Source organism: Bos taurus, chromosome 7, assembly GCF_002263795.3.
Source record: "Bos taurus isolate L1 Dominette 01449 registration number 42190680 breed Hereford chromosome 7, ARS-UCD2.0, whole genome shotgun sequence".
Taxonomy (NCBI): domain Eukaryota; kingdom Metazoa; phylum Chordata; class Mammalia; order Artiodactyla; family Bovidae; genus Bos; species Bos taurus.
This window is the reverse complement of record NC_037334.1, coordinates 11,631,651-11,654,610: the sequence shown is the minus strand read 5'-3', so window position 1 is coordinate 11,654,610 and position 22,960 is coordinate 11,631,651. Positions and strand designations below refer to the sequence as shown.

The window sequence follows — 22,960 nt, the reverse complement described above, 5'->3', positions numbered from 1 at the left end:
TAACAGGGCTCTCACTTTCTTGGGCCACACGATCTAATAACATCACTGACTTTAACCATGCGTAATATTTCTAGAGTTCTCACTGTGTGCCCGGTCCTCGCCTACACACTTATTTATATTGACAAACTTTACAGATGAGAAAATGGGACGCAGAGAGGTTGCCCCAAACCACACAACTGGTACACGGCAGAGCTGATGTTTATTGGCTTTCAAAGCATAATTCACAGTTTCGCTACCTTTATTTTATTTATTTAAATATTTTTTTTTCACTTTTTTTGGCCATGCTCCAGGGCCTGTGGGGTCTTAGTTCCCTGACCAAGGATCAACCCTGTGCTTCCTTGCATTGGAAACATGGAGTCAATCACTGGACTACCAGCGAAGTCCCTCAGTGCCTCTGTTTGATGACACATACCTTGTAAGGCCCCTTTACTATACTGAAATGAAGTACATAGCTCAGGGCTTCCCTGGTGGCTCAGTGGTAAAGAATCTGCCTGCCAGTGCAGGAGAAAGGGATTCAGTCTCCCATCCGGGAAGATCCCACATGCAACTGAGCAATTAAGCCTGTGGGCCACAACCGTTTAGCCTGTACTCTAGAGCTCGGGAGCCACAACTGAGCCCATGTGCCGCAGGTACTGAAGCCCGTGTGTCTAGAGCCTGTGCTCCACAAGAGAAGCCACCGCAGTGAGAAGCCCAAGTACCACAACTGGTAGCCCCCACTCTCTGCGACTAGAGAAAAGCCCGTGAAGCAATGAAGCTCCATTACAGCCCCAAATAGATAATACATAAGTAAAATTATAAAAAAGAAATATAGTTCTTATAACCCATATATATATATATATATTAAAACGTATAAATACAGTGTATTGTGTTGTAACATACAGTGTACAGTATATTGTAACATTCAACAGAAAATAAATGGGAAATAAGGCTACTGCATAACGGCAAGGTATTCAGTTCACCAGTGTGACATGAGTACTAAATCTGTACCTCCCTGACAGGGTTGTGTTAGTCTCTTAGTGGTATCCGACTCTTGGTGGGCCCATGGACTGTAGCCCACCAGGCTTCTCTGTCCATGGTATTCTCCAGGCAAGAATACTGAAACGGGTTGCCATGCCCTCCTCTGGGGAATCTTCTCACCCAAGGATAGAATCCGGGTCTCCTGCATTGCAGGCAGATTCTTTACCGTCTGAGCCACCAGGGAAGCTCCATGTACCTCATAACATAGCTTTAAAATACATAAAGTAAAAGTTGGCAGAACTACAAGGAGAACTCTATGAATTCATAACCATTGTGGGAGATTTTTAACATGCTCCTCTAAGTAATTCCATAACAAGCAGATGGAAAACAAGTCAAGATCTAGAAGATCTGAACATGTGAGTAGCAGACACCCAAGTGGACTCACATAGGAAACATCTGAACATGCATTCTTTCCATACCAAACAGGACATTTACCAGAGTCGTCCACATGCCAGGCTATTGAGCCAGTTTCCCAGGACTTCAAAGGGATGAGACAATGCAAGACATGTTGAGAAATTCTCTGATCAGAACACAGATCGTGCTGGAAATCGATGATCACAACTGCCTGGAAAGTCCCTATATGTTCAGAATATTTTAACATTCAGTGAATATTAAAACCAGGTCCCCAAAGGTTTTGTATTTATACAGCAAATGGTGTTTGGTCTTAGGATCAGCTAAAATTGCTAGATTTTTTTTATCTACAGAAGTTTCCAGTTGGGATGACAGTCTAAAGTCACAACGGAGGTGGGACAACTTTTTGTTTCTAGGAGAGGGTAGTGTCCCTGGCTCTTGAGCATCAAATACCAATCATTGAGGCAACCAGATATTCTCACAAGTTTCCCCAAAAAACTCTGGAAGGTACCATCCTCTTTGCTACACATAACCACTCCTCTGTACAACAGTGGGAGTTTTGCAGTCCCTAAGAACCACACAGCACAGAATGGGGTAAGCTGAGTGAAGCAGGGTTATATAAGTGCGTGGCCAGATTTTGTCTTTACTTAAAATATTTTTTTAGAAATCACTTTATTTCCTCTTGTTTTTTAAAAATTTATTTTTGGCTGCACTGGGTCTTCGTTGCTGCATGTGGGCTTTGTCTAGATGCAGAGAGCAAGGGCTGCCCTCTAGTTGCGGTGCATGAGCATCTCACTGCAGTGGCTTCTCTTCTGGTGGTGCACAGGCTATAGACAGCTTGAGTAGCTGCAGCTCGTGAGCTCAGCAGCTGGCAGCTTGCTGGCTCTAGGGTGAGCAGGCTTCAGTAGTTTTGGCCCATGGGTTTAGTTGCTTCGCAGCATGTGGAATTATCCCAGACTAGGAATCGAATCCATGTTCCCCCTATTGGCAGGCGGATTCTTATTCACTCCACCACCAGGGAAGTCCCTTAAAATCTTGATAATTTGTTTGTCATGGTTTTTTTGTTTTTGGCTTTTTTGCATTAGTTTTGATTGATTAAAATACTATATTACAACAAGGTCCTACTGTAGAACAGAGAACTATATTCAATATCCCGTGATAAACCATTATGAAAAAGAGTATGAAAAAGAATGTGTGTATATATATATATATATATATGTATGTATGGGGGGTCACTTTGCTTACAGCAGCGATTAACACAGCTTCATAAATCAACTATACTTCAGTAAAAATAAATTTTAAAAATATTGCATTAAAATAATTTATCTTGATTGGATTTTGGGTATGCTTTCTTGCTTTACACCCTAGTTCTGGCTCACTAGCTGTATTCTAATCTCACTTCTGCTGTTGAGCCCCTCTGAGGCTTGGTTTCCTCACCTGTACCGTGAAACCAGGGCTTCCCTGGTGACTTAGCAGTAAAGAATCCACCTGCCAGTGCAGGAGATGCAGGTTCGATCCCTGGGTCAGGAGGATTGGCCTGGAGAAGCAAATGGCAACCCACTCCAGTATTTTTGCCTGGAAAAATCCCATGGACAGAGGAACCTGGCGGGCTACACTCCATGGGGTCACAAAAGAATTGGACACGACTTCGGGACTAAACAACAGAGAAACCAACAAAAATGTTTCACTGATGCGTTTATCCAGTGACCTCACTGAGATGCACAGTATGTGCCTGATAAGGAGAGAGATTCACCCCTCCTTCCCCTCATCCTTTAGGCTTCAGGGCTCTGCATGCAGGTGACCTACAGAGTCTGGATCCAGGTTAAGGATCAGGAGGTGATCCAGGAGGAGACCCCCTACTGCAACTTCTCCATCCCCACCCAAGCAGAGTGGGTGGGGGTGTCTGCTGTGAATGCCACAAGCTGGGAGCTTCCTACCAACCTCTCTTTGACCTGCTTGGGTAAGAGGCTGTGAACTTCCTTTGTGAGATTCCTTGGAGGCGCAAGTGGAGACTTCCCAAGTTTACAGCTGAGATTTCTCCTCCCCATCCTCTAGGTCCAGACTCTGCCCCCCATGGCGTGGTGGTCAGGAGCATCTCTGGAAACACAGAGCTGCTGGTGACTTGGCAACAGGAGCCTGGGGAGCTGCAGGAGCATGTGGTGGACTGGATTCGAGACGGCGACCCCGTGGAGGACCTCAACTGGGTCCGGCTTCCTCCTGGGAACCTCAGTGCAGTGTTGCCAGGTGAGGCCGAAGAGCACCAGGGTTCCCATTTCAGCTGTTGGAGAACAGAGGAGAGGCTGGATTTGCAGAGGAGTGGTCAAGTATTATTAATTCATGCAAGAAATATTCGTTGACTACCCACTGTGTGCCAAGCCCTGTTCTAGAGACTGGTACACAATGATGGGCTTCCCCGGTGGCTCAGCAGTAAAGAATCCACCTGCAGTGCAGGAGAGGCAGTGCAATGCAGTGCAATGGCTACCCACTCCAATATTCTTGCCTGGGAAATCCCCTGGACAGAGGAGCCTGGAGAGCTACAGTCCGTGGGGTCACAAGAGTTGGACATGACTTAGCAACTAAACAACAAACACGGTGATGGCAGCTAATGTGTACTGGCCTTTCCATCAGCGTGAAACCATTCAATCTTCCTTATAAAGCAGGTTTCTGCTATTATCATGAAGATAAAGAAAAAGGCTCAGAGAGGTTAAGCAACTCCCCTGAGGCCATACAGCAAGTATGTGGTGGAACCAAGATTTGAACCACTTAGTCAGGTTCCTTGGAGAAGGAAATGGCAACCCACTCCAGTGTTCTTGCCTGGAGAATCGAGCCTTGTGGGCTGCCGTCTATGGGGTCGCACAGAGTCGGACACAACTGAAGCGACTTAGCAGCAGCAGCAGCAGCAGCAGTCAAGTTCCTAAAGCCAAACCCTGAACTATCACTACTTTCCTCTCAACAGCATCCCTACTCTCATCCCCACCAACATCTCCATCCTCATCTTGTAGGGCCAGCAACCAGTGGAACAAAAACCAAATACCTCTGTGATGCAATTTATTGTTTAGTTGCTAAGTTGTGTCCGACTATGCCAGGCTCCTCTGTCGACAGGATTTTCCAGGCCAGAATACTGGCGTGGGAGCCATTTCCTTCTCTAGGGGATCTTCCTGACGCAGGGATCAAACTTGCGTCTCCTGCATTGCAGAAGGGTTCTTTATCGCTGAGCCACCAGGGAAACCCCTGTAATGTAATTGGGGCAAAGTAAAGGGGGAGGAGGGAAGATATTTATTTTAGGGAAAAAAAAGAAAAAGTCTCTCTGGGAAAGTGGCATTTAAACTAAGACCTGAAGGATCCATGGTCTAAGGGAAAAACAAGAGGAGACAACCAGTGCAAAGGCTCTGAGGCAGAAATGTGCCTTATGTGTTAGAGTGACAGCGGGGAGGCCGGTGTGGCTGGAATAGAATGAGCAAAGGGGAAAGTGGGAGGAGGTAAGGGCAGGGAGAGGACGGGGCAGAATGTGCAAAGCCTCGTGGCTCATGGAGAAGACTTTGATTTTTTCTGCCGGTGAGGCGGGAGCCACCCAGGGTTCTAAGCAGAGGAAGGGTGTGTCCTGACTCAGTTGCTCACAGGTGCCCCCTGTCTGCAGTGGGAGGAACAGACTGGGAGGGTGAGGGCTGAAATTGAGAAACCCAGGACTGTGGGCTTCCCTGGTGGCTTAGACAGTGAAGAATCTGCCTGCAGTGCAGGAGACCTGGCTTTAGTCTCTGGGTCTGGAAGATTCCCTGGAGAAGGGAATGCCGACCCACTCCAGTATTCTACCCTGGAGAAGTCCATGGACAGAGAAGCCTGGTGGGTTACAGTCCATGGGGTTGCAAAGAGTCGGACACGACTGAGGGAGTAACACTTTCTCTCTCAGAAAGGACTGTGTTTGCTCCTTCTGGGAGGGAACAAAGGAAGGGAGAGAAGCAAGCAGGTTCTTGTTGGGGAGTCTTACAGCAGAATTTGGGGGACCTATTTGGATTTGTTGTACCTGACATGCTCCTCCAAGTGGGATTGTCCATGGGACTGTCAGATACTCAAGTCTCAAATCTAGCAATACGTTCTAGGCTGAGATTTAACACTGGGGAGTCTGTCCTTGGTATAAAGAATTTGGGATAGCCTGAGAAGGTGTCAAGTGAGAGATTTAGGATAAAGTCCCAACACCATAAGTATATATGGACAGAAGAAGAGGAGCCCCAGTTTTAGGAAGTTCCCGGTTGAGGAAGGCTATATGGCACCACAGGTTTTGAGAAGGGATTTCAGGAGCTTTATTTACTATGATGGATGATGTCAGGGCCCCACTCAGAGCCCGGAGTTTATCTCCCAGTCTCTGGCACCTGCATTCCTGGCCTGAGGGCTTTCTCTGGCCTGAAGCATCTTGCCTGCCTAGACAGCCGAAGTGCCTGGGAATCAAGGCCCCTCAGATGCAGCCCTTCACCAATGACTGATAATGGTCGATGGATAAATACCCCAACTCCCTCCCTCCTTGGGTGGGATGGAGTTCAGGATTGTCAGCTCTTCTGCCACCCAGAGGGCACCGGTGGGACTAAGCCTTGGTTGGTCATATTGGGAACTTGTTCTCTAACGCACAGTTGCCTGGGTTTCTTTCCTTCCCCGCTTCATTTCCCCACTGCCCTGTTCGTGTTTTCTATGGTTACCTCCCAGATAAATTACTTTCCCTCAAAACCCTTGTAGCAGAGTGTCCCTCTGGAGACACAAATGAAGATTCCTTACAAAATAAGAAACGCGTTGGGGAGGGGAGCCAGCTCTAACTGGTCTTTGTTCCTGCCCTACTCAGTGGATTTCAAGGAAGGGGTCCCCTACCGAATCACGGTGACCGCGATCTCTCCGTGGGGCTTGGCCCCGGCCCCCTCCGTCTGGAAGTTCAGAGAGGAGCTAGGTAAGTGGTGGGCTTGGAGGATGGAGGGTTCTGAAACCGTGGCAGAACTTGACCCGCTGACTTTCTCTCGCCAGTACCGTTATCGGGGCCAGTGGTTTGGCGAATCCAGGATGCCCCCTCAGGGACCCCTGCTGTAGCATGGGGAGAGGTCCCAAGGCAGCAACTCCGGGGCCATCTCACCCACTACACCCTGTGTACACAGAGTGGAACCAGGCCTTCTGTCTGCAAGAACGGTGAGCTCCACTGCCTCTGCCCCAGCCCCTATCAGTCCACCCCTCCTCTTGCCCCCAAGGAACCTTTTGGCTCCCTCTCAGCCCCTACGAGAAAACCTGATATCCTGGGTTCCCTAGTGGGTAATAACCCTGGTGGCTATCAGTGTAACAGACTGTCATGTGGCCATTTAAAATGAAGAGTCCGATCTATATTTATTGACATTGAAAGATGCCTGTCATATTTTATTAAGTGAAAAAAGATAAAAGGATTATAAAACTTTGCGGGATGGTTCCACTTTTATACAATAAACCCAGCACTGAGCAAAGCAGAGACACAACTATGAAAAGAAATTCCTCCACAGCATCAATAGGGATTTTAGAATTACATATGATTTTTATTTCTTTTTTTATACCTTTGGATATAGACTAAATTTTTACTCTGAGCACAAATTCCTTTTAAAAGTACCTTTCTTATTTTTGGCTACGCTGGGTCTCCGTCGCTGCTTGCTAGCTTTCTCTAGTTGCGGCAGTTCACGGGCTTCTCATCACAGTGGCTCCTTTTGTTGTGAAGCACGGGCTGTAAGGTGCTCAGGCTTCAGTTGTTATGGTGCATGGACTTAGTCGCTCTGCAGCATGTGGCATCTTCCTGGACCAGGGATCAAACATGTGTCCCCTGCTTTGGCAGACAGATTCTTAACCACTGGACCACCAGGGAAGTCCCTAAATTGTCTTTATTACCCTTTCCCCCACAGTCACGTTGAGATATAATTGACAAGCACACTGTGTATGTTTAAGGTGTACATTGTAATGGTTTGACTTACAAATATTGTGAAATAATTCCCCATATAAATTTCGTTAACATCCATCATCTCACATACATACCACGCTGCTGCTGCTAAGTCACTTCAGTCGTGTCTGACTCTGTGTGACCCCATAGAGGGCAGCCCACCAGGCTCCCCCTCCCTGGGATTCTCCAGGCAAGAACACTGGAGTGGCTTGCCATTTCCTTCTCCAGTGCATGAAAGTGAAAAGTGAAAGTGAAGTCCCTCAGTCGTGTCCGACTCTTTGCAACCCCATGGACTGCAGCCTACCAGGCTCCTCCGTCCATGGGATTTTCCAGGCAAGAGTACTGGAGTGGGGTGCCATTGCCTTCTCCAATACATACCATAAAAAGTTTAAAAAGTAATAAAAATTCAAAATATTCTTTTCTTCTGATTACAAAAGTTATCTGTTCTTGTTTTAAAAACTGACACACTGGGGCTTCCCTAGTGGCTCAGTGGTGAAGAATCCACCTGCCAGTGCAGGAGGCAAGGGTTTGGTCCCTGATCCGGGAAGATCCCACATGCCTCGGGGCATCGCAGTCTTCGTGCCACAACTATGAGCCTGTCCTCTAAAACCAGAGAACCTCAGCTACTGAGCCCACGTACTGCAACTACTGAAGCCCGATTACCTCCGCAACAAGAGAAGCCACCACAATGAGAAGTCTGTGCCCCATAACTAGAGAGTAGCCCCTGCTCGCCACAACTAGAGAAAACCCGCTCAGCAACAAAGACCCAGCACAGCCAAAAATAAAAAAATGAAAGTATTTTAAAAACCGACACATTAAAGTTCAGTTCAGTTCAGTCGCTCAGTCGCGTCCGACTCTTTGTGACCCCGTGAACCGCAGCACACCAGGCCTCCCTGTCCATCACCAACTCCCGGAGTTCACTCAGACTCACGTCCATTGAGTCAGTGATGCCATCCAGCCATCTTATCCTCTGTCGTCCCCTTCTCCTCCTGCCCCCAATCCCTCCCAGCATCAGACTCTTTTCCAATGAGTCAACTCTTTGCATGAGGTGGCCAAAGTACTGGAGTTTCAGCTTTAGCATCATTCCTTCCAAAGAAATCCCAGGGCTGGTCTCCTTCAGAATGGACTGGTAATATATGAGCGTTCTCATCACTTCAGTGATACTGATCATGCAGCTTCCATATTTTGCCCTGTGTACATTAACACAAAGATGGGAGTTGTGTTTTTTTGTATTGTTTTTGAGTTGTGGTGTTTGAAAATTTTAAACATTTTTACTATAGACAATTTCAAGTGAAAGTAGGAAAAACTGTAGCAAACCCTTGTGTATCCACCATCCGGTTTCAATAGTTAACTGCATTTAATCATTCTTGTTCAGTGTATCCCCCATGCTTTTTACCTAGTGTGTCTTTGGTGTCATTTCACCCTTAAATAATTTGGTATTTCTGCCTTTGTCTCTAACTGATAAAGCCTATTTTTTTTAAACATAGTTACTTTGCCATAACTGCACTTTGCATGAGTACATAGATATCACTGGGTTAAAAATCATATATATTTATGTGTTGTTCAGTTACTAAATGGAGAAGGCAATGGCACCCCACTCCAGTACTCTTGCCTGGAAAATCCCATGGACGGAGGAGCCTGGTGGGCTGCAGTCCATGGAGTCTCTGGGAGTCGGACACGACTGAGCAACTTCCCTTTCACTTTTCACTTTCATGCATTGGAGAAGGAAATGGCAACCCACTCCAGTGTTCTTGCCTGGAGAATCCCAGGGACGGGGAAGCCTGGTGGGCTGCCGTCTATGGGGTCGCACAGAGTCGGACACGACTGAAGCAACTTAGCAGCAGCAGCAGTTGCTAAATTATGTCTGATTCTTTGCGACCCCATGGACTGCAGCATGCCAGGCTCCCCTGTCCTTCACATTTCCTGGAGTTTGTGCAGATTCATGTCTGTTGAGTGGGTGATGCCATCTAACCGTGTCATCCTCTGCTCCCCTTTCTCCTTTTATGAGTACATGTACCTATTATTATTATTAAAAGAGAACCATGTTATAGGCCCCTAAAGCTTATGACTGATGTTTTGCAGCTCTCTTTTCTACTCGATGTTTTAGCTTAGATAGCTTTATGTGGCATATTCAGTTAAAAACACACACCGCCAGGGAATTCCCTGGCGGTCCAGTGGAAGGGACTTTAGAGAAGAATTTGGGGGACCCATTTGGATTTGTTGCATGTGACATGCTCATCCAAGTGGGATTGTCCATGAGATGGTCAGGTACTCAAGTTTCAGATCTAGCAATAAATTCCAGGGTGAGATTTAACACTGCAGTCTGTCTTGGTGTAAAGAGCTTGAGACAGCCTGAGAAGGGCATCGAGTGAGAGATTAAGGATGGAGTCCCAAGACCATAAGTAATATAGACAAAAGGAGAGGAGCCCCAATTCTGGAAAATTCACAGTTGGGGAAGGCTATATGGCACCACAGATTTTGAGAAAGGATTTCAGGAGCCTTATTTTCTGTGATGGGTGGCATCAGGGCCCCACTCAGAGCCCAGAATTTATTTCCCAGTCTCTGGCACCTGCATTCCTGGCCTGAGGGCTTTTTCTGGTCTGAAACATTTTGCCTGCCTCAACAGCTAGAAGTGCTGGGGAATCAAGGCCCTTCAGTTGCAGCCCTTTATCAATAACTGATAATAGTTGATGGACAGGTGGTTAGGACTCTTACAGCTGAAGGTCTGGGTTCAATCCCCGGTAGGGGAACGAAAATCCCACAACTGTAAGGCACGGTCAAAGAAGTAAACAAAAACAGTTCTGGGAGGTGCAGATGTCTTCCCCTGGTCTGAAGCAAATTTCCCTTCACTGGATCCTGTGCATCCTGAGGGATATGATATTCATGCCTTCTTTTATTTGTTCCAATACACACTTGACCCTTGAACAACATAGTTTTGAACTGTGCAGGTCTAGTTATACATGACTTTTTTCCATAGTAAATTTTAACAGTACTATCTATGGTTGGTTGAATCTGCTGATGTGGAACTAGGAATTACAGTGTGTGTGTTAGTTGCTCAGTTGCGTCTGACTCTTTGCGACCCTGGACTGTAGCCCACCAGGCTTCTCTGTCCATGGAATTCTCCAGGGAAGAATACTGGAGTGGGTAGCTATTCCCTTCTCTAGGGGATCTTCCCCACCCAGAGACCAAATCCAGGTCTCCTGCATTGCAAGCAGATTCTTTACCATCTGAGCCACCAGGGAAGCCCCTATTGAGCAACCACAGATAAGGAGGGCATCCCTGGTGACTCAGTGGTAAAGAACCTGCCTGTCAGTGCAAGGGATGCAGGAGGTTCAAGTTCAATCTGTGGGTCGGGAAGATCCCCTGGAGGAGGAAATGGCTACCCACTCCAGTATTCTTGCCTGGAGAATTCCATGGACAGAGGAACCAGGTGGGCTACAGTCCATGCGGTCGCAAAGATTCGGACTTGACTCAGCAGCAGCAGTAGCACAGATAAGGAGGGCAGACTATAAATTATACTGTACTTGGATTTTTAACAGAGTTAAGAGTCAACACCCCTAACCCCTGCCTTGTTCAAAGGTCAACTGTATATCATTTTTTAGTGCTTTCTATGTGCCAGGCACTGACTAAAGTTGGACACGACTCTAGGAATATGGCCCTCGTGGCCCTAACTTCTCATGGGGGACATGCAGGCATAGATAAAGTAAATACTACCTATGCATTGTGTCAGATGATGGTAAGTGCTGGGTAGAGGAATAAAGCAAGGAAGATGAATGGAGAAGCCAGTGCTGTTTTAATTGGTTGGGGTTGGGGGGGCAGTCAGGACAGTTCTCACTGAATAGGTGACCTGTGAGCAAAGAGCTGAAGGAGGGGAGGAGGGAACCATGGGGATATCTGGGAGAGAGTGTTGCAGACAGCATGGCATGTGCAAAGGTCCTGAGGCAGGACTTGACTGCCTCCCTCACCTCTCTGGGTATGTCCTTCAGTGACTGGCAGCACCCGAACCATCACCCTGCCTGACCTTCACTGGGGTCCCTGCAAGCTGTGGATGACTGCCTCTACCATCGCAGGACAGGGCCCACCTGGTCCAAGCCTCCAGTTTCACCTACCAGGTAGAGGTCTGGGGTGGGACTGCTATGTGAAGGGGCCCTGTTCCACTGGAAGGGGTTACATAATCCTTACTGAACTTCATTGGGTAGACAACCTTTTGACTTGGGGATGTCGATGATGCATTTTGATGCTGCTAAATACTGCTGTGGATTAACAGGCAATGCGTGTCTTTGACCCTTTCACCCATCCCTGACCTTGACCTTCTCACAAGTCCCACTCCCACTCTGAGACTCCCCCTACCGATTCATGTGTGCATGCTCAGTCGCTGAGTCATGTCTGACTCTTCGTGACCCCATGGACTGTAGCCCACCAGGCTCCTCTGTCTGTGGGATTCTCCAACAAGAATACTGGAGTGGGTTGTCATTTCCTTCTCCAGGGGATCTTCTCAATCCAGGGATTGAAACCGAGTCTTCTGCATCTCCTGCATTGGCAGGCAGATTCTTTACTACTGGGCCACTTGAGAAGCCCTCACCCATTCATGAGCCCTGCCCATTTATCCGCTTCCTTACCTGTGCCCTGCCCCACCCATGAGCCTTCCCTGAGCCCTCCCGGCCTTCTTGGTGTCCAAATGCTCTTCTGCCCCTCCCCCTTGCCCTCCAGATAACACCCTGAATTGGAAAGTTCTGTCAGTTGTCTTTCTGCTGTGGGGTTTGCTCCTGACCGGCTGTGGTGTGAGCCTGGCCACCTGTGGAAGGTGAGGCTGTCAGACACACAGGTCTCTGCCCAGGTGGGGAGGGCAGCTGGGCATCACTGAGCTTGGCTTGGCAGGGGGGCAGGGGCTTTGGGGATAAGGGGATGATGCTTCAGAGCTCTGTGACATCCTGGACCTTGCCATCTGGGCATGGGTATCTCGCCACCTGGCTTCCCTGCCCTGACTCTTAACCTGCTTGCCAGGTGTGTCCACCTGCAGCACAAGGTACTGCCCCACTGGGTCTGGGAGAAGATTCCTGACCCTGCCAATAGCAACTTCAGCCTGCCACACATGAAGGTGAGTGAAAAGCCTGGCTTCTTGGGGCCCTCTAGGGGGTTGGGGAAAGCTGGACAGTGGGGGATAGTTGAGAATTAGGGTGGGGGGTATGAGGGGAAGGGGCTTCCCAGGATTTAGTGGTAAAGAATCCATCTGCCAATGCAGGAGACGTGGGTTTGATCCCTGGGTTGGGAAGATCCCTGGAGGAGGGCATGGCAACCCACTCCAGTATTCTTGCCTGGAGAATCCCATGGACAGAGGAGCCTGGCGGTCCATAGGGTTGCAGAGTCGGACACGACTGAAGCAACTTAGCACGCACACTCACAGGTACAAGGGGAACAATCTCGGTCTCTTCTCTCCCCAGGAGGTGCCCCAGGCCCAGCCCCCTGGTGACTCACCCATCCTGGAAGTGGAGGAAATAGAGCAGGTTCCAGTTAAGGAGCCCCCCCAGCCCTTGGCACCACTGGACTCTGGGTATGAGAAACACTTCCTGCCCACGCCTGAGGAGCTGGGCCTTCTGAGCCCCACTGCAGGCTCCAGGCTACGGCCTGAACTGACCTCAGGAGGGGAGAGGGGAGCTCCTTTGACAGATGAAGACATAGAGGCTCAGAGCTGAGTCACTTGCCTGAGGACACCCAGCCAAGGAAGAGCTGAGACTAAAGGACCCCTACAGAGAAGGGCCTGGCCCTGCAGGGAAAATGTGGATGGATGAGGGAGCAAAGAAAAAATACGTGATATCCAGAGTGGCAGCTACTCCCCATATCTGTCCTGCTGCTATAATAGAACTGTAGTCGGATGCACTCCCAGCCTCCCTTGCAGCTAGGTGTAACCATGGACTGAGTTCTCACTGGTGAAACATAAGCAGAGGTGACATGTGCCAACGCTGGGCCTGGGTGGGGGCTCTTCCACATTCCCTTCCCTTTCCCATGAGCTGGAGCATTGGTATGCCCTGTGATGCAGCTTTGACCACACCCAAGGTGAAGGCAGCGCAAGAAACAGAAAGAAAACAAGAGTTTCCAAGTGATCCCATAGAAGTGTCCAAAGAAATAAAATTTTTTCTTTTGATAGCTACTCTAGCTTGAGATCTTTTTGTTACAGCAGCCACATCTATTTAACTCTCACTGACTCAATCTGCTTCTAGCAGAGTCAAGCCCTCCACTTCCCACCAGCAGACAGTGAGGTGGTTGTGGGCCGGCAACACACACATTCACACTGTCCGAATGCTTAACTTTTATTTTCAAGTATAAAAGGCTTTGTCACAGAAGAGGGCCAGGGTCACAGGCAGCGGGTGAGGGGTCCAGAAGCCCAGGTGGAGGTGGACGTGTAGACCAACTGGCTCCCAGGTGCCATGGTCAGTCCCTTGGTGCCCCGTCTGCGCCTGGGACTGCCTGCTGGATGCCAAGAGGCCGAGGTAGCTGTGAGAGGAGCTGGGAGTTGGGTGGAGGGCACGGGCTCACATAACCGCACAACACTGGCACGTCTTCTGCTTAGGGCCGCTTGCCTCTTCACCTTCTGGAGGGGCAGATGGCTCCGGCTGCCGGGCAGGCGCATAGGTGGGCATGGGGTGGGCACTGGGGTTGGCCCTGGGCCCCTCCATCTGCAGCAGTGGCTGGCACTCAGCGGGCTGATCCTGAGCTGACATCTCTGCCAGGAGTGGGGTGGCATCTCCAGTGGGGTCCTGGCCCTCAGCAGGAGTTTGGGGCTTCACTGCTTCTGCTTCTGGGGAGCCTTCCTGCTTCTCCTGGGGCTGCTGTCTTTCATCTTCTGGCCTTGGCGCCTCCTTGGCTTCTGGGGGAGCCCCTGCCTCACTCACATCCTCTGCCTGACATTCCTTTTCTTCTTCTGACTCTCTCTGCTCTTCCTCGACGCTGCGAGTCTTCTCTGTCTGCAATGGCTCTTCACCTCCCATTCTCTCTACCTTCAGTGAGTCCTCGTCTTCATTTTTCTCTACCTCTGATGGCTCCTCACCTCCGGTTCTCTCTACCTTCTGTGGTTTCTCATCTCTTGTCTTCTCTGCCTCCAGTAGCTCTTCACCTCCTGTTCCCTCTACCTTCTGTGGTTTCTCGTCTCCTGTTTTCTCTGCCTCCAAGGGCTCCTCATCTCCCATTCTCTCTACCCTCTGTGATTTATCATCTCCTTTTTCCTTTTCCTCCAATGGCTTCTCACTTCCTATTCTCTCTGCCGCCAGTGACTCCTCCCCTTCTTCTCTCTCTGCTGCCAATGGTTCTTGGATTGCCTCTAGCTTTTCCTCACCTCCTTTCTGCTCTACTCCCAATGGCTTTTCATCTCTTCCCCTCTCTGCCCCTAGAGGTCCCTCAACTTCTTTTCTTTCGGCTGACAATGGTTCGTTACCTCCTGCCATCTCTGTTTCCACGCGTTCCTCACCTCTTCTCTCTGGCTCCATGGAGTCTGGGCTTCCTTTCCTCTCAAGCGCCAGTGACATCTCTGCTCCTTCTGGCTCCGTGCCTGCCTTCCCCTCACTGCCTCTCTTCTCTGCACCTTCAGGTCCCTCCACCCGCCTCCTCTCCGCCTCCCACGTTTCCTCCTCGCCTCTGCCCTCCGCCCCCAATGGACTCTCATCCTCTTCCTCCCTTCCCAGTGCCTTTGGCCCTTCCAACCCCTCCACCTCCAGCTCCTCCCATTCCTCACTGAGGGTCACTCTTTCCACCCAGATGAAGGACCCCTCCTCTCCAAAGACCCCCTGCCCATCACCATCAGGGCTGCTCCTGGGGGCACCTTGTCCAGGAGCTGTTCCCCCTGATCCCTCCCGGAGCCCCAGGGAGCTGGTCTGCACGGCCTCTGGGCCCCTGCCTGCCTCCGCCATGGCCTCCAAGTCACTGCCCTCTGTGCCCCCCATCCCCTCCCAGACCACCTCCGTGATGGCCCTGTCCTCCTTGACCCATGAGGGGAGCTCTGGACGGCTGGCTTCCTGTCTGTCCCCGATGGCCTCCAGCACCATCTCCTCCACCTTAGCCTCCAGCTCCAGGCCTGTGGCCCCGATGGCACAGTCCTCTGTGGGCCTCAGCCCCTCCCACACCACCTTCACCATGCCTCCTCCTTTGGCCTCATTCACTGCCCCCTCAGGTGTTAGCACCCCCTGACTCGGCTCCTGCTCCAGAGGGGGGCTGGATCCAGGGCAGGGGCCATTGGCTTCTGAGGAGGTCCCTGCTGCCCCAGGGACCCGCCTCGGGGCTGCTGGAACCCCGGCAGCCTCAGTTCTGGGCTCGGAGGGGGACTCCGGGTATGCGCCCACCGGTCCGGCTGGTAAGGAGGCTCTCTTGTTTAGATCGGTCTTGCCTGGGGGAGTCAGGGAAGAGGAGAGATGGGGCAACAGAGTAAGATTCAGGCCCTTCCTCTTGCAATCCCCAGACCTCAAAACACCCACCTGCAGGACCTGACTCCACGTTGGGCTGGGAGAGAGGACGGTGACCCTGCAGGGATGGCAGAAACAAGGTCAGGGCAGCCCACATCTCACTTCCAGCCTCCAGCATGCCAGCACCCCTACTCTGCTCAAACTCCCCTGATGGCTCCCCATTACTTCCAGACCAAACCATGAGTCTTCCTCACCTGTCTTATCTCCCTCTGCTGCACTGCCTTGCACATCGTATGTACCCAGTCAATCCTATGTCCATGCAGCCACTCCCTCTATTGGGGATCTACTCTGCTAGCTACTGAGGTTACTTAAGGGACATGCATGCGTGCTCAGTCATGTCTGACTCTTTGCGACCCCGTGAACTGCAGCCTGCCAGGCTCCTCTGCCCGTGGAATTTTCCAGGCAAGAATATGAGATCGGGTTGCCATTTCCTACTCCAGGGGATCTTCCCAACCCAGGGATCAAACACATCTCCTGCACCAGCAGGCGGATTCTTTACAACTGAGTCACCTAGGAAATCCCACTTAAGGGATACTTAAGACTTTTGCTATTAGAACTTAAATTCCAGTGGAAGGAAGCAGGTAATAAACATAAAATACAAATCTGTAATTCAGGAAGTGAGAAGGGCTGTAATAGCAGGGGGAAAAGGCTAAGAAATGCCTGGGAGGTGATGGGGTGCCTCCTGTAGGTATAAAATGCAGGAGGGGGACTTCCCTGGTGGTCCAGTGGCTAAGACTCCATGCTCCCAACGCAGGGGCACCGGTTCGACCCCTGGTCAGGGAACTAGATCCCACATGCTGCAACTAAGATCTGATGCAGCCAAATAAGTATTAAAAAAAAAAAAAAAAAATTGATGCAGGAGGGCCTCTTGGAGGTGGTGACACTGAACCCAAAAGGCCTGAAAGGTGAGAAGAGCCAGCCTTGAGTCAAGAGGTGGGAAAGGGCATTCCAGGAAGAGGGGAAAGGCGAGTGCAAAGCCCTGAGGCTATAATGAATTAGGCAAGTTCAAGGGATACAAAAGGGTCAAGGGTGGCTGGAGTGGAGTGAGGAAGGGATGGAGGGAAAGATGAGCTCAGGGAGGGGAGCTGGGGACCTGGCCATGCAACCACCTTAACCAAACCCCACAGATCTCCTCATAGGTCTCAATCCTACCCTCCTCTGTCCAAAGGTCTCCTCTCCCCTTCTGTCCTGAGACAGGCACCTGGGAGCCAAAGTAAGGCATCAAGGAGAGATGGGGGCTGTGGAAAACCCACAGCTTACTGTGGCCAGGTGCATCAGTTACTGGATCTATGGATACTGGATAATGTTCCTGGATCTATGGTATGGACTTCAAGGACAACCCAGAGAGCCAGATTTTAAGTAAAGTCATCTTAGTTTTCAAAGACCCATATGTTGTACGGCATGTAGATTATATCTTAATAGAGGCATTACCAAAACAAAATCCCAAACCCCTCAAATCATGGAGATGCCTCAAATTATTAGACCATCTCGTGGGGATACTTTTCCCATTTTTGGGGCTGAATTCTGAGAACACATCCCCACATTTTCTTATCTTTTTTTTTTTTTGGCCAAACTGTGCGGCTTGTGGGATCATTTTAGTAATCCCAACCAGGGATTGAACCCAGACCACTATAGTGAAAGCACCAAGTCCTAACCGCCAGGGAACTCCCAGCCCCAGCCCCCCAGCCCCAACCCTGCCCCACAACATTTTCTGACTACTTTCCTCATTTAGGTCATATTGGCAATCAAATATCAAAATAGGGCTTCCCTAGTGCTCAGATGATAAAAAATCTGCCTGCAATGCAGGAGATGCCAGTTCAATCCCTGGATCAGGAAGATCCCCTGGAGAAGGAAATAGCAACTCTAGTATTCTTGCCTGGAGAATTCCATGAACAGAGGAGCTTGGCAGGCTACAGTCCATGGGGTCGCAATGAGTCGAACACGACTGAGCGATTAACACAACACGACAACATATCAAAACATTCCATTGTGCCTGCTTCCGGTACCAAGCTATGATCTCATTGACCTTCTCTCACGCCTCTTCCAGCGGTGTGCTATTGTTATATATCCCCATTTTAGAGATGGGGAAACTGAGGCTTAGGCATGGAAAGCAATTTGCCCAAGACCACAAGAGGACCCAGGATCTAAACTGTGCTTGGGTACTTCTCTGGTGGTCCAGTGGTTAAGTACCTGCATTTCCACTGCAGGAAGCACAGGTTTGATCCCTGGTCAGGGAATTAAGACAGCCACATGGCAGGGTCACAAAAAAACACAACAACTGTGCTTGGAGAGGTACTGCTTTGAGCTCTGCTGGTCACATCCCCTAGTTCCTCACCTGTCGTCGCCAGGTGGGCCTGCCTGAGGGCTTGTGCTGGGCACCTGTGGACGCACTCTGCAGCAGCTGCAGCTGGGATTGGAGTCTGGGGAAGAGAAGGGGCTGCTGGGAGCCTGGACCCCAGGCTCAATGGGCTACCCCCAACCGGAAGTCTCAGCGAAGTAGGCAGAGGAGACTGGCCTAGTCAGAGAGGCAAAGCCACCAGGCAGGGGGCCCTACTCACGTGAACAAGCTGTCTTCCAGGTTCCGGATGCGGGCCTGAGCTTGGTCTTCAGGCGACTGGGGGTCCTGTGAGGTGGGATCCTGGGGCCGCTCTGGCTCCTCAGCTGCCCCGTCCATTAGCCAGCGTTCCCGGAGAGACTTCCTCTGGCCATGAGAAGGGGCATGTGGATGGACAGACATTACTGCCTCAGGCTGGGATACGTGCCCTAATAATGCCAGGTGGGAAGCCACCCCGTTCCCAGCCGACAGCTTTCCCACGCTGGAAGAAACACCCATCAATCTCCCCAACTTTTCCAGAATGGGACAGACACCCCCAAAGGGGAAATAAACGTCCCTCTTAGCCCCTCTCTACCCCAAAGCGGAACAAACACGTTCCCAAGATCTTCCCAAAGGTGGAACAAACGTCCCCCATTACCACCAACCACTCTTTCCAAGCTGGGGAAGACGCCCATCCCCGAAGCTGGAACCAACTCCCCCAACCCCATGTCTAAAGAGAGGCTCCTTTGGTTCCCAGAACTGACTCTCATAGACACCCTCACTTCATTGCCCGGGCTAAGCAGGCGCCCCCGCCCGCCCCCAACCTTGAGCCGCTCCACGCGGAGTTTCTCTTCCTCCAGCTCGCGGCGCGCCGCGCGTATCTCCTCTTGTAGCCGCCGCTTCTCCTGCGCACAGAGGACCCTGAGCTGCCCGCTGGCCGGGTGGGGCCGGGCGGGGCCGCCGCCTCCCCTTCCACCCTCCCTCCTCCGCCGGGTTAGCCGGGGCTCCCGGGGGCTCCCGGGACTCCCAGGGCTGCAAGTCGCACCGTGTAGCGGAACACACGTCGGGGCCCCAGGCGGGAAAAAGGTTGGGGGGCGGAGGCGCTGAGTCAGCAGCGGGTAGGGGCGGGGCCGGCCGCGCCCCAGATGCTGCGGAGGTCTCGCCCCGGCGGAAGGGGGGCGGGGTCTGTGGATGGGGAGGGCCCCGGGAATGGGAATCCAGAGGGGGAGGGGTCTGAGATAAGTGATTAAGAGGGATGCGATTCAGAGAGATGGGGGTCCAGATATGAGGATCCAATGGAGGGGGCTAGTGAGGTGGGGAGTCGGAAATGGAGGTGCAGTCGTGAGGATCCAGCGAGACTAGGATGTAGAGATGGTCCAGAGAGATGAGGATTAGTGAGATGGGGATTCAGAGATGGAGGTTCAGAGAGATGAGGTCCAGATATGGGGGTCTGAGAGAGGGGGCTTCAGACATGGTGTGTTTGGGAGACAGGGTTCAAGAATGAAACAGATGCTGCCGATTTGAGAGTGCGGAGTCCGCAGAGCTCCATTCTGGGGATGTTGATGATCATACAGAAGAACTGAGGAGCAGAGGGGCCTGAGGATTTTGGTGGGGCGCTCCAGGCACGGCTGGAGCTGAGGGTGCTCCCCCCACGTTCAGAGCGCTAGGCCTGCTCCCTGTGATAGGAAAGAGGTGAGGAAGAGGCCTGGGTATGGCGAGGGGTGCCCAGGGCTCAGGGCGCAGCGCACTGGTAGGGCGTCACTTACCGCGATGACCTCTAGTCGCTGCCGATAGAGGGAGCTCTCCGCCATGGGCCTGCAGGAAGACGGCGGGGGTTGAGGGGGAGCGGGGTTGAGGGGCGGCCGGCTTGGGCTGCGAAAGGAGCCTCCCGGGGGCCCAACCCTCAGCAGACCCATCTCTTGAACACCCATCTTTGAGCCAAGATCCCTGAACTGCTTGGAAATCAACCAAACCCAGTACTTTCCTCTATTTCTCCTTTGCACCTGGGAGGAGTCGGGGCAGAGGACAGGGGTCCTGTGAGGGGGAGAGAGCCCAGGCTGTGACAGGCTGAGCTAAATCCCTTCTGAGGCTTGACATCACCCCTCTGAGCCTCAGTTTCCCCATCTGTAAAATGGACCAGAATAGCTTGACCCTTCCTCACCTTGCAGAGAGAGATTCCCTTGCAGGGAAATATCTATCCATGCAGGAAAAACCTTAGGACATCGTGCCCCCCAAACAGTAGCATGGTTTATATTAATAATAATTTTAGGGAATTCCCTGATGGTCCAGTGGTTAGGACTGGGCTCTTACTGCTGAGGGCAGAGACTCAATCCCTGATCGGGAAACTAAGATCTCACAAGTCAAAAAGAAAAATAATGATAATTTAAATAATTCCCATGACTAATAATGTTTTAAATTAATTATAATAACCATTCCCAGAAGCTCAGATCCCACCAGGCCAGAACATGCTCTGTATTTTTTCCCAAACCCACACCCTCTCTGGACCTTGGCTGTTACCCAGCATCCCTTATGTACGGGTTGAGAGAGGGGGTGAGAGTCTGGGAGAGAAGTGTCCATCTCGCTGTGGACACATGCCATTGCCATGGTAACTCCAGAGCTGCCTATTCCACTTGCAAACCACCCTCCCAGGGGGCAAGGATCACCAGGTCACATTGCCTAGTGCTGGACTCCGAAATGGGGGGAGGGGGACTTGCCGTTTAAGGTTTAACCTGCAATTCTCCCATCGTTGTCCTCCTCAAAGCACCCTAGGATCCCCAATTCTCAGCCTCCGGGGCACCCCTAGTCCATTTGGGCTGTCCCTGGAAGCTGGAGACTGGTTGGTACTGCAGTGCACGTCGGGGACAGTCATCGTCACAACAACTTACCATCACAGAGATGCACTGAGTGCCAGCTACATGGAGGTGCTTCCAATATCTAAAAGGATATATCTATCTGCCTGTTGGCCCTGATACGTAGCCCAGGGTGGGCACAGAGCAAGCCCTCAAACATTTATTAATTTGAGCACTATCCTATCAGATGAGCTTAAACCTCATTGCCCAGACTCTGGTGGGGCCTCTCGGATCTTCTCTGGCTTCACCATGAAGGCATAATAGTGAGCTCGCATTTAGCACTTACTATATATAGCTCTCTAAGTGCTCTTCGGGGCTTCCGCTAGGCTCCCGCAGCCATCTTCGCCTCCTCCTCCCTGCCCTAATCTTGAGACACTGTAGTCAACTTTTTGCTGAGTTGACATTCCAACTGAGAAGAAAATCAGCCAACCATTAGCCAGTGCACACCATGTGCTGGGCACTGTTAAATGCTTTACTCCTAGTAACTCATTTGGGGCTTCCCTGATGGCTCAGATGGTAAAGAATCCACCTGCAGCGCGGGAGATCTGGGTTCGATACCTGGGTTGGGAAGATCCGCTGGAGAAGACAACAGTTACCCACTCCAGGATTCTTGCCTGGAAAATTCCATGGAGAGAGGAGCCTGGCAGGCTATAGTCCATAGGGTCGCAAAGAGTCAGACATGACTGAGCACCTTTCACTTTCAAAAAACTTTAGTAACATTTAACCCTCTCGACCATCCTAAAAGGTAAGTAGTACTACTGTCCCCATTTTACAGAAAAAGAAACTGAGGCTCTGAGAAGTGGCAGAAGACTTGTCTAAGGTGATTGAGTCAGGATTGGAACTCAAGGCTCTTAGAGCCCAAATACTGGGAACACTGTGGAGAAATGGAAGTTCAGGCATCTTCATCTTGACAGCCAGGGGACCAGAGATCAGCCTGGGGAGGTGGGTCTTAGTTCCAATTAGGGCAGGATGCTGAAGTTCATGCTTTACAGGGTGTCCCAAAGGAAGCTCAGACCCCCTGCTAATAGGTTTGCCCTGGGGGAGGCTAAAGTACCCCCTCAGTTCTCCCAGGCCCAAGATGTAATCACCCTGCCTCTTCCTTGCTGGGGGGGTGGGGGGAGATCAGATTCCCATTGCTAGGCAACCAGGTTTGTAGTTGGTGAATAATGCAACGGGGAACCCAAAAGAGTGAGGGACCCAACTGGGGTCCCTGGAGGGAGCCCCTTTTCCAGAAGTCTCTACAAACCTCTGGAACCCCCTCCATCCTCTGACTTTCAAAGGCCTTCACATCTCAAATATTAAACAATCTGCACACTTTGTTCAATGTTGCTTGTTTCTAAATCTTCAGCTTTTTGCCCTGCCAGGGACAGTTGGTGGTCATTTCATTAAGCAGGTAATCATTTCCCTGTTGAAATCCTCTTTTCCAGTTTGGGAACTGTTAACCTTTTTTCCTTTTGGATCTCAAGCATTTCTTCTCACCACAGACACCAAAGGATGAATTTAGAGGCAAAATATGAGAGTGAGAGACCCTGACATTCCCCATCCCCCATTCAAGTCATAGCCCCACCCCGCCTCTGGCTGGACTTTGGGCTTGAAGCCTGCCAGTGGAAAATCCCAAAAAAACAAGGGGGTGAGAATTCACATCTCCCACCTGACTTTCTGGGGAGGGGGACGTTGAAGAGGCTGCAGGGTTGGCTGCCAGCCGCCCTTCACTCTTCCTGGCCCCCTTAGGAGAGGCTAGCTGGAGCTCTAACCAGCGACAACCCCCACCCCGCCGTCCCCCCATAGGAAGGCCAGCGTCTTCCATGAGCCCCTCCCAGGCCCTGCCCACTGGCCCCCCTGACCCCCGACACTTACATGGGTGTGGCCAGAGACCACACATGGCTCTGCAGGGCCATCTCTGCCCAGAAGCCCACGTTCTGATTTCCAAATTCCAGACCTACCACCCCGGGTGCTTGCCGAAAGGTGCCCCGGAGGCTGTGACTTGGCTGTCGGGAGTTGGGGGTTGGGGGCAGCAAGCGGGCACTGGGAGAGCTGGTCCAGCTGGTTT

The 22,960-nt window shown here is 51.1% G+C and overlaps 2 protein-coding genes across 8 annotated transcripts in view; one reads left to right on the top strand and one right to left on the bottom strand.

Annotated features, from left to right (window-relative positions):
* The window catches only part of IL27RA (interleukin 27 receptor subunit alpha), a 27,772-nt gene extending 10,450 nt beyond the window's left edge, over positions 1–17,322 (top strand). For 2 of the 5 annotated variants that reach the window (XM_024994195.2, XM_024994196.2), the window contains exons 7-14: positions 3,145–3,328; positions 3,424–3,612; positions 6,197–6,298; positions 6,373–6,531; positions 11,284–11,409; positions 12,008–12,101; positions 12,302–12,395; positions 12,739–13,445. In XM_024994195.2, coding sequence (XP_024849963.1) covers positions 3,145–3,328; positions 3,424–3,612; positions 6,197–6,298; positions 6,373–6,531; positions 11,284–11,409; positions 12,008–12,101; positions 12,302–12,395; positions 12,739–12,990 — 1,200 coding nt within the window. In that variant the 3' untranslated portion in view covers positions 12,991–13,445. 5 annotated transcript variants of the gene reach the window in all.
* Positions 13,590–22,960, bottom strand: PALM3 (paralemmin 3). Of its 3 annotated transcripts, XM_024994858.2 has the most exons (8): positions 22,768–22,960; positions 21,197–21,319; positions 19,828–19,876; positions 18,886–18,966; positions 18,306–18,448; positions 18,083–18,167; positions 15,760–15,805; positions 13,590–15,671 (listed from the first exon to the last, which is right to left on the bottom strand). In XM_024994858.2, exons 3-8 carry the CDS (start codon positions 19,870–19,872, stop codon positions 13,828–13,830), a joined length of 2,244 nt encoding a protein of 747 aa, XP_024850626.1. In that variant the 5' UTR covers positions 19,873–19,876; positions 21,197–21,319; positions 22,768–22,960; the 3' UTR covers positions 13,590–13,827. The 3 variants fall into 3 exon arrangements, with proteins under 3 accessions (XP_024850626.1, XP_005208688.1, XP_024850627.1); XM_005208631.5 differs by lacking the exon at positions 21,197–21,319; XM_024994859.2 differs by lacking the exons at positions 19,828–19,876; positions 21,197–21,319; positions 22,768–22,960 and adding an exon at positions 19,107–19,798.